This window comes from Panicum virgatum, chromosome 3N (genome assembly GCF_016808335.1).
Source record: "Panicum virgatum strain AP13 chromosome 3N, P.virgatum_v5, whole genome shotgun sequence".
NCBI classification, from domain to species: Eukaryota; Viridiplantae; Streptophyta; class Magnoliopsida; order Poales; family Poaceae; genus Panicum; species Panicum virgatum.
The window spans coordinates 30,825,319-30,836,309 of NC_053147.1; the positions used below are offsets into that span (position 1 = coordinate 30,825,319).

General features: G+C 47.1%; 1 protein-coding gene across 1 annotated transcript; it reads right to left on the reverse strand.

Moving 5' to 3' along the window:
- Positions 1-354: 354 nt before the first annotated feature.
- Positions 355-9,385, reverse strand: LOC120665663 (formamidopyrimidine-DNA glycosylase-like). The gene is made up of 10 exons (XM_039945285.1): positions 9,100-9,385; positions 8,173-8,224; positions 6,943-7,000; positions 4,069-4,137; positions 3,849-3,974; positions 3,482-3,532; positions 2,068-2,145; positions 1,313-1,415; positions 1,194-1,228; positions 355-1,119 (listed from the first exon to the last, which is right to left on the reverse strand). The coding sequence occupies exons 1-10, from the start codon at positions 9,326-9,328 to the stop codon at positions 595-597; spliced, it is 1,326 nt and encodes a 441-aa protein (XP_039801219.1). The 5' UTR covers positions 9,329-9,385; the 3' UTR covers positions 355-594.
- Positions 9,386-10,991: the final 1,606 nt, after the last annotated feature.

A 10,991-nucleotide genomic window follows, 5' to 3' on the forward strand; every position in this document is an offset into this window, starting at 1 on the left:
AGAAAAAATGATCCACTACGAGAGTAATGTTGATGCAAATGCAGAACACACCTGCTGTATCGTCGCATGGATTGCTTTGTTACTTCATTCACCTGAGAATTATTATACTTCTCCGGCTGCTGGTGGCTCTATACCTAAATTTAGTTCTTTTGTTCAGGATCAAACTAAACATCTGTGCTCTTGCCAGGAAAAGTTCCTAGAGTTTACAGAAACATTAGCCTGAGACAGATCTGCTCATTTCAATTTGCTGCAGAATTGAAGGCATGCGATCTTGTCATCAGACTCATTCCTTACAGTAGCCCAGCAGCCCATCTAGGGATGTACAACCATAGTCCCTACAGCGAACACAACAGATGATGAGGGCATAAGGCAATGTCATGCGACTTAGAGATGTTTAGCATTGCATACAAGTGCAGTGAGATGTTTCAAACTGCCCATCTGGCCAGACACAAGGACCGAGATTAAGTGCGGTTCGTCCATGTTCTGCAGCAGTAATAGCTGATGCCATATCATGACGCACCGCACACCCAAGTTAACTAAAGCTTGTCAGTTCAAAATCTAACTGCTAAATACATTGTTTAATCCCTTGCAGGCTCAAGTCTGCCGCGCTTTCCTCTGCGGTCTCCTTGCCGGGCCAGCGTCTTGAAATTTGTTAGGCAAGCTGCTCTTCGCCTCTGTTGGTTGCGTCTTCTGCCCCCTCCTCTTCCCTGGTTTTGCCTCCATCTTATCATGTGCTTCTTCATCACCGCCCTTCGAGCTCTTTTCTATTTGCTTCCTTCCCCTCTTTGCTGGTTTTGCATCTTCCTCAGCCTCTTGATCCTCATCAGTAGCTTCATCGCCATGAGTACTGCCACCATGTTTAGTTGAGACATTGGCTGCCCTTGCTGATTGCTTCCTTCCCCGCTTTGCTGGTTTTGCCTCTTCCTCATTGCCGTCATCACTAGTACTACCAGCTTTGTTTGACGAGCCTTTGGTTACCTTCACTCGTCCCTTTGCTGGTTTTGGAGCATTCACACCTTTTCTCGACTTTTTATCATCACCATTCTCCTTGTCTATGCTTCCCTTGGATCTGCTTGTCGCCGCATCTAACTTCTGTAACTCAGGCACATATGCTGAAGTCTGAACAATATTCAAACACAATGAGTAAGAGCAGAATCAAACAAGATACAGTCAGCTTGTACAAAAGAACTTACCCTACCACCTACTGTAATGAAGTCAATTTTCTTCCCTGAAAACAAGAAATGCAGCCTTCAATGTTTACAGTAACCTGAGAACCCCATGTATACCGGAAAAAAAGAAATGATGCTCATACCATCCACAAAGGCTTTGCCAAGTTTCTTCTCCCTGGAATGAAATATCCAGTTCTCAGGAAACTGACTGCTATCAGCACCAACTTCTAAGGACTTATCAATAACCTGGTTAAAGGTAAAAAAGGATTATCGCAAATGAAATCGTTGACCTAATGACATGCATAAGGAATGGCTACAATATCATTTGGCCAATAACGTCACTCTCTTCATTACCCTAACTCATAAAGTCTTACTTCAATGCATAATTCTATTGTTGTCAGTATACGTAAAATATTAGATCACAGAAAGGCTTTGTCTAGTTCTTTTCTCCTTTAACTTTAGATTTAGATGCATTTAGTAACATTATAGGCCTGACTCATAGGCTAAGTGAACGCTCAAGTTCTTGTATCCTGTATCAGCCAAATATGTCTCCAATCTCCAATGACTATGTGCGATATAAGTTTTACCTATTTTATTAACTATTTGAGTGGTTGAATTAATAGTAAACTCATCACGCAAAATTCCAAGAGATCCATGTCAAGTTTTTGAACCTACACAATCCATTTCCAACAAGACAGAACCTGGATGCCTGCCATTGGCCCCTTTTGTTTCAGCTTCTAGCCAATTTTGAAAGCTCGATTTTGGAAAATCCAAAAGTCAGATGACTCCCAGAATCGATTCTGGGAGTCAAGTCATCTGACTTTTGGATTTCTCAAAATCGAGCCTTCAAAATTGGCCATAAGCTGAAACAAACAGGGCCATTGAGGCATGGACTGACCTCTTTAATGCACAGATGGAGTGTAGCACACTTGTCTTTTGATATCTTCGATGCAGTTTGCATAGGATGAATCCTCGCCTATATGTGAAGCAATCAAAATGTGAAGCATGCAGCATAGTTGGGAGCAGCAAAAAGTTATATAAAGCTGCAAGTATCCAGATCGATCCAAACACGCAACAAGCTTAAGGGTACATTTTGAAAACAGCAGAATGCTTATTGCAAAAATACATGTGCGTGTTTAAAAAATGCAGAGAGTAATTTATCAAGCAGAGAGTATTGCACACAGTCCTGCAGAAAAGTTAGGCAGCTAGTCCTGTTTTGGAAGTTTACACACAAACATGTAAGCATCACTTACCCTTTTCCGATTGCAACCAAATGTTACCACACCTAAATTAGTGTTGCCATAATTTTATTAGCTAGCGTTTTGATGCTGTCACAGCTTCAGCTTTACCCATTTGTCAAATACAGTTTTTCGCCAAAGTTTGACTAAGGTTAGGTGACCAGTTTCTTGCAAAATAGTGTAGCAAGACTAACATTAGGCAAGAAAATGTGGCAAAGTTAGTTATGGACCAAGCATGCCAAGCACCAAGCACATTACAATTGCAATAAGCCAATAATTGGTCCAACTCAGGCCACCAAACTTAATAATAAACACTTCATGTCTTTCATGTGCTGCAGCAAAATCTTGGCTAAAATTACAGAGCTCCTCTGGATAGATTTATGTTTGGAATCACTCACCTCAGGTGGCAACACACAAGTTTTCATGTGAGGATGCAACTGCTGATGGCCATGGCAGTGCCATCCGAGCTACCATTATGCAGTTGTCTCCCATGACGCTAGAGATGAATATAACTTACGCTGGGGTATACAATGTACTAGGAAGCCCAAAGTTTGGCTAGGAAATATAATCAATTGCCATTTTACTAAAAAAAGCAAGGGATGCCTAATTGCCTGTTTCATCAAACAATAATATTTAACATCTTTGTTGTGCAACTTTGAAAGTCAACAAAAATGTAAAATTATAATCTATTTTTGCACAATGGATGATACAGAAAATATGAGTTCATTTCGCAAAGCTACAACTAGTTGTCACAGTATAAAGGAAGTACAACTTCTGGTGATCATTTCACAAACCTACATCTTGAACCACATGTAATAAGGAGCTACATATTTTTCGAAAAAACGGTTGTGGGGCCACTTGACATCCAAATAGGCATGGATTATTTTCTATTTGGATGACAGGTGGGCCCACAACCGGTTTTTGAAAGTAGCAGTTCCTTGTTACTAGGGGTCAAAGTTGTATTTTTGGAAGTTGCAGACCCTTGTCGTTGTCAGTGTCAAAAGAGTTGTAATTTTGTGAAATTAACTAAAAAAATAATGAAAATCAGCAGAAGCAAATGTCTGAGGAACTGACCTGATAAAGCACTTCATCAGCCATCCAGTTGCCAATTCCTGATACGAAACTCTGAAAAAGAAGGGGTATGAGAAAACACCAACACCTGTTATTAGCGTTTTATAATTAGAAAATACTCTTTCTGCTGTTACCAAGGAGAGGTATGAAGATCCTAAACAGCATTCTTTTAAACAATTGATCGAAATATTTATTCAGGACACTTAAAGGCCTAAAAAACATTACATTTTTAGCAAGAAAATTCTTAATTGTCTAACAACGCTTGGATATGGCTAAAGCATAATGAGATATGATATTAGGATAAAAAAACTTAAATACTAAATTTTGGGTTCAGGCTGTTCAAGCACAGCAACAAGTTAAAAATGCATACCTGATCAAGTAAAAGGGATTTTATGGGCACATTCTTTCGACCTAATGATTTCACAAAATCATCAAGCTTCATTGGTTCAAATAAGGCATCAGGTCCAAGCTCAGAAATTGGAGGGACAGCTTCTGGCTATTAGAACATACAAACAAGATTAGATTGACATGAAACGTAACAGCAAAGTGAAAGAGAAAACATTATCCTAATGATCCTTGTAGATTATTACATTGTCAACCAACCGTATTTTTGCGAAACGCCTCTTATCAGTAAAGGAAAACTCCAAGCCATCATCCATCTGCAACAGGTAAACAGGAAGAACAAATGAGAGCATATTCGTATCACGAGGATATAACTAATACAAATAATAGTCCAATATCCTTTTAGCCTTTTGCAGTGCAGAAAGAAGGAAACCGCAATTAGAGTGTAAATGAAAAGGAAGGTAGACAATCCATAAATAATTACAATATTTCAATTTGCTTGGACATTACCGTTACCTCATAATTACAATGTAAAATAACTGTGATCTGAATAAGATACCATGGATGTTACCATTACCTCATAACTCATAAGACTTCAATTTGCTTGGATCAGAAGTAAGACCATATTTAGAATTGCAATCAAATAAAGTCATTATCACGAAACTGTAAATCAATAGCCCCCTTATAAGATATTTCAGGTTCATCTGAGTGTAGAAGGGATAGAATTGGTGTAATGGATGGATTGTATTAGCTTGAGGCCTCGGCCGGTATATATAAGAGTACAAGACTTGGGGTGCAAGGCAACCCCACCGGATATGTATGGCAGTCCGGATACAAAATTTAAACTACCAAATATACTCTAACATCCCCCCGCAGTCACAGCGGCAGCACTGCAGACGGTGAGACTGGAGGGGAAGCCGAAGGTAGGAACCGACAGACTGACATCCCCCCGCAGTTGTAGCGTCAGCGCAATGCGGATGCTGCGACTGGAGAGAACCGGCGAGAAACTCATGCGGATGGTAGCCCTTTGTGCCGATGTCGAAGAAGCCGAACTGGAGCAAGTAGCCGTGGTCGAGGAAGTCGTGCGTAGGGTAGCCGTGGTCGATGGTGAGCTGTCGAGGTCGCCGATGGTAAGGAGCCGCACAGGAAACCGCGGGCGCACGAGGAAGCGCCATGGTGGAGGCGTAAAGGAGACGACGCCGGAGACGAAGAGAGAGTCAATGCTGCAGTCGACGCAGACACGCCATCGAGCGACACATCCCCGGATTTGCCAGACCCGTGAATGCATCGGGGACAATGGCACGCACCGGTGTTGCCAAGACCGGACGTGCGAGGAAGAGTGCACCACCAAGACGCCGTTGTCTGAGGGACCAGCAGAGAAGGCCTCCACGACGGCCGCAGGCGCAGAAGAACGGCGAGGAAGAAGATGCCAATGCAGCCCGCAGTTGCTGGAGTAGACGAAGGGGTAGAAGTGGACGGCGACGATGGCGACGAGGTGGTGCTGGACAAAGCGACGAGGTAACCCCGGACGATCTGGCGCAAGGCCTGATGAACCGGAGGACGCGGCGGCGGAGCTCGAAGAAGGCGACGAAGAACTCGAACAGCTCGGTGAAGACCATGTGCGCGCAAGGCGCGCACTGACGTAGTCGTAGACGATGTCGAAGATGCGGTCGAAGTGGCCAGCGTGGACGAAGTCGAGGACGTAGTCGGTGGCGGTGAAGATGCAATGACGAGGAACACCACGGACGGTACCGCTGCTGCCCGAAGAGGCGAAGCAGCAACCACCCTCCATACTCGGGGAAAAGGCGCACAATACGATGACGGACGTCACGGGAGCCAGGTGGATCGCGCACGTCGGTTGATCAGACCGAGTATGTGCGAGGCGAGACGACGATGGGCGAAGTCGGTGGAGGCGTCCCGATCGGTGGAGGCGACGACGAGCCGGCGAAGATCGACGTGCGGACGAGGCAACGAGGTGGGCGGCACAGATGGGCGTCCCCTAGGGCACCGTCCATGTCGCTATGCCGCACAGTCGAAGACGAAGAAGAGGACGGTGAAGTCGATGCTGATGTCGAAGTAGAGGTGTGCGGTCGACGGGCGGTGGGCGACTCAATCTCGAGCAGTGCTCGAGTAAAAAACAGAGGAATTACCAAAAAAAAACAAATCAGCAGCAGCTCGTGTAGCACCTCTGGGTGCGCGTAGCGCAATCCTCTCAATCTCCTCTTTTTCTTTCTCTCCCGTCACGGTCGACGACCGCATCTGAAGCGGAAGAAACAGAGTGAGAGAGAGGGACGGCGGACGGGGCGGTTGAAGCCGGGTGGCTCCCTCCCTTGCGGCGGCTGGAGCCCGCGCGGGGAGAGGCGGCTGGAGCCTGCGCGGTGAAGGGGCGGCGTCGTCGTGCATGCCGCCGGCGACGAGGTCGACGCACTGTGTCGGGGCCCCTGCTGCCACCACGGCAGCACGGGGTAGGGCACGGACGCCGGAGGAGACTGCGGCTGCCACCACGGCAGCGCAGATCGGGGTCGTCGACGACAGCTTTCATGGCGGCGGTGACGAGGTACGTCACGATCTGCTGCTGCTAGACGCGAGGACGGCGGCGGATTAACTCGATCCGCCGCGATGGAGGGCGCTGCCCCCGGCGGAGGTCATGGGGGACCTCCCCGGGGGCGCGCTAGGAGGCCGTCGAGGGGGCGCCCTGGATGGGAGCCGTGGGGGACGGCCGGCGGCGGGCAGGAGGCAGGAGGGGCGCCGGCGGCGCTAGGGTTAGGGCAGCGGAAGATAGCCTAGGATCTTAAACCCTAATCTCGTGATACCATGTAGAAGGGATAGAATTGGTGTAATGGATGGATTGTATTAGCTTGAGGCCTCGGCCGGTATATATAAGAGTACAAGACTTGGGGTGCAAGGCAACCCCACCGGATATGTATGGCAGTCCGGATACAAAATCTAAACTACCAAATATACTCTAACACTGAGAAATCAGTGGACCTTACACTGAATGCAATAAAAAACACGGCATTGTGGATACTGGAATTTGCAAGCAAAAACACACATAATTCCAAAGCATTACACCCCAAGAAAAAAGAAACACTGTAATAAGACTGTTGGATTAGAATCCTTACTTGAACAAAAAGCTTGGAGTACTTCGAGGGCCACTCCTCAGTTGAGCTGACTGCAGACCTACATGAAATGCAAATAAGATGAGCTGAATTATTTTAACTGTCTTTTCACCCATTCATGCTAATCTTCAACTTCAATATTATACATTTTCTATGTCACCCTTTACAAGGAATCACCATCCATCTGACCAAACTACGCAAATTATTTTCCTGGTAATAACCTAACTGGAAATGACTATTGGAAGAAGTCGAAAATCTGTTGAACACAAGCAGCTTCTTCAAATAGTTATACCATTAGGAGAACTGTAGAAGGGAGCCTAACTGACCTGCCACCTAAGAATGCCGTTTTGGACATCAATACACTATTTTGATCACTAATTATTAGAAGTATAAAATGTATGACAATATAGCAAAGATGTAGTGTTTGGAACTTTTCCAGAAAATTCTAGCTATACCATTTTCAAAGGTTCAATTAGAATACTCAGAAAAAATATTGATGATCAAAGTCTAAACATGTTGACTGCATTCAATGCAAAACGGAACTCTTTTGTGGCGGAAGTAATATATTAATAAAATAAGTCATATACATGGTCTGTACGATGAAGATATCTCCATTACTGATTCTGGTAGATCCTTGATAGCAGGTTTAACATATACACAAGGTCATCTTTACTGATTTTGGTATATCCTTGATGGCAGATTTAACAAATACACAAGGTTTGTCAATTGTCACACCAAGAGATTTTCGTTACTGACTTCTGTAGATCCTTGATAGCGGGTTTAATGGATTTATACTAAAAGCCAACATGATAGAATCAACAAGTGTAATTTACAGCATGATGTGACTAAGTGTATAGCGGATACATGTCCATGCAGATTTTATAAAACTGGAGCAAGCATCCACAAGACATTGAGCGTCAAAATTTATTAAACTAGAATTACATCTTGTCAATGTACAGATAAGGTTTTATTGGCTGCAGCTCGATCTTATTGTGAGTGCTCATAGTTAACTTTATATAACAGAAAGGGCCTCAGGTCATACCAAATACCACAATGATTGTGCGTATGTGCTACCACAGCATAGCATGCAAAATGAAATTGATACAAAATAATAAGCTATGTTTCAACCATCCATTCTGTTGCTATGTAGCTAATTCTTTTGTGAGAGGTGGTAGGTCAGCTTCTCCAAGCTAAAACAATCATTAAACGATGAAATATGTCAAAAGAAGAAACCTTTTATATTTGCTCAGCTCCACACCTTTGATGTAAATAGCTCCAGCCATCCCTGTAGCAAAGAGGAACGACACTTAAGTCCATCGTTTTAAGACATAAGTATACTTGCAACTTAAAAGGGCAAACAAGAGGGAGAGAGAATTTCTGGTACTACAATTTGCTAGAAGGGAAAACTGCACCAGCCCAAAAGGTGTCATTATTATTCTATTTATTATGTTGACCCACCTCACCTCAATTTTGTCTACTCAACCTCTACATTATACACTTTTGTCAATTCAAACACCATAGATAGCATGTAACTAGTTTGGGTTCAAAACCCCTTACTGTTGTGAATTTGTTGTTATGATTCCTCTAATTTGCACGCAAAGCATTATCAGTTGTTTTTAAGTAACACAGCAATAGATAGGATCCACATTACTTTTACAACAAGAGAACTCCACAAGTGTAGCTACCCATTCAACAAATCTTCGTAATGAAATGTCCGAGCCAGTACAAATAGATCCTAAACTAGTTAGGACATCAAACTTGCAGGAGGTTACAGTGTTGGGTTATCGTCTTGTGTACCTTTTGGTGCTTAGACTGAATACACGGCAATGTTTGCATATTCACTTAAATGTGATTAGTTGCAACTTGTGTAAAAACAAAATGCTGCAGATTAGACATGCGCACTACTCTTCTAGAAAATAAAACCAGGCACATGAAACCCCCTAAAGCTGCCTCAATGTAGCATGGAACTGATAAAATGGAAACGAAAAGGTAATCTGAAACCTGAAATCACTAAAAAAGAGCCTGTGAGCTGTTAATCTTCAAACAAAAAATAAAATAAAATAAAAACCTGAAGAACCAAGAAACGGTCCAATGCAGTTAGGAAGGCGAACGAAACCCATCGGAAGTAATTTGGCGGTAGGGAAGGGGGCAGAGACGGACCAAACTGGAAGGTGGGATGCGGCGGGGAGTCTAGCGCGAGCCATAAGTTCTTGCCCTTGCGCCGCGCGGCGGTGATGGTCCTCCCAACCAACGACGCCTCCAGCTGGTCCGGGGCGACGCCGTCGATGACCTTGGTGTCATCCGCGGCGGCGCACTTCACGATCCGTTTCCCGACGCAGTGCTCCTGCAGCGCCCGCCGCGCCGCCTCCACTTCCGGAAGCTCCGGCATCTCTCGCCCCAGCGGCCCCGCCCTGTTCAGGCTTTTCCCCTCTTTACTCTTGTTTTTCCTCTGGGGGGTTTTACATTTTTACCATTATAATGAATGGCATTTATCAGATTATCATCTTTATATTGGCACCTACAACTATACCAGCAGAGAGAAGTTTAACTTACAATTTTACCACTTTTGCACATGTGGCAAGCCACGCAGGCATGACACGCTGGCACCCAGTCAGCTCGCTGGTGTCAAATGTCCTTCCTACCCCTGACCTGCTCCTCTCTCTCCCCCTCTGACATCTGGTCCTACACATCGTCTCACTGGCAGGTGGACCCCACTCATCAGATTCATCTCCCACCTATGGTAGGAGACACCTCGAAGGCGGCGGCCATGGCGAGCGCGGCCGCCAGCTGCGCGCGATGGCCTCGCGCTCGGCGGCCACCATGGTGTCGCGTCCTCCCAGACCTGCGGCCGCTCCGCCGGCCTCGCCTCCTTGGCCCGCGGCGCGCCCCTCCGGCCTCGCCTCCTCGGCCCGCGGCGCGCCCCTCCGGCCCTCCTCAGACCTTCCTCGCCGGCGCGCCCCTCCGGCCCTCCTCGATGACGCCTTTTCCCTCCTGGCGGCGGAGGGACCACGGCGGCGCTCGGCTGCGGCAGAGCGACTCGCGAGGCGGAGCGGAGGCCGGTCGGGCAGTGCGAGGAGCGGCGCGGCGGACGGCCCGCACGGCGTCCGCAGCGGCTCGGGGTGGCCCACGCGCGCGGCGGCGGCGGCGGCGGCTCGGCGTGCTTGTACTCCCTCGTTCCTCCCTCTCTGGTGCCCCTCTCTCGCGGCGGCCAGGCCATGGCGGCGGCCAGGCCGCGGGGCGAGCGTGCGGCCGCGGCGGCCTGCGCACGGCGGCCTCACGCGGAGGAACCGCCCCTCCACGGCGGCCCTCCTCGCACCGGCAGAGGACGGCGCGCGCGCAGGGCCCCTGCAAGGCCTCGTGGCGTGCGTCCGCGGCGGCGTGCGTGCGTCCGCGGCGTACGGCGGCGAGCGGTGGCGTGCGCGCGTCCGCGCGGGGCCATGGCGAGCGGCGGCGACCAAGGCGATTGGGGAGAAGGGGAGGGCGGACGGCAGCAGCGCGCGCGTCACAAGGGCGGCCACCATGGTGTCGCGCTCGGTGGCCACCATGGGGTCGTGGTCGGTGTCGTGGGGGATGAATCTGACGAGTGGGGTCCACCTGTCAGTGAGACGATCTGCGTGACCCAGCTGTTGGAGAGGGAGTGAGAGAGAGGAGGTTAGGGGTAGGAAGGACATTTGACACCAGCGAGCTGACTGGGTGCCAGCGTGTCATGCCTGCGTGGCTTGCCACATGTGCAAAAGTGGTAAAATTGTAAGTTAAACTTCTCTCTGCTGGTATAGTTGTAGGTGCCAATCTAAAGATGATAATCTGATGAGTGTCATTCGTTATAATGGTAAAAATGTAAAAACCCCTTTCCTCTGAAACTGGAACGTATGGACTCGTCTGCAAGCTGATATTTATTTAGAACTATTATTCTGGCCAGATCAAGATATTCCAGCGTCCATAAACATTGAAACCGAGCCTCCATTTCCAAATTCCAAGTACAAAATTCTCTAATCGTTCAAAAAAAGTACAAAGTTCTAAAATCTCTAATGAAAATGAACATAGTTTAAGAT

Coding starts and splice junctions, on each gene's coding strand:
- LOC120665663 (XM_039945285.1), bottom strand. CDS start 9,328: ATGCCGGAGCTTCCGGAAGTGGAGGCGGCGCGGCGGGCGCTGCAGGAG. Junction 8,225..9,099: donor GCATCCCACCTTCCAGTTTG/GTCCGTCTCTGC, acceptor TCTTTGCTACAG/GGATGGCTGGAGCTATTTAC. Junction 3,975..4,068: donor AAATACGGTTGGTTGACAAT/GTAATAATCTAC, acceptor ATGTTCTAATAG/CCAGAAGCTGTCCCTCCAAT.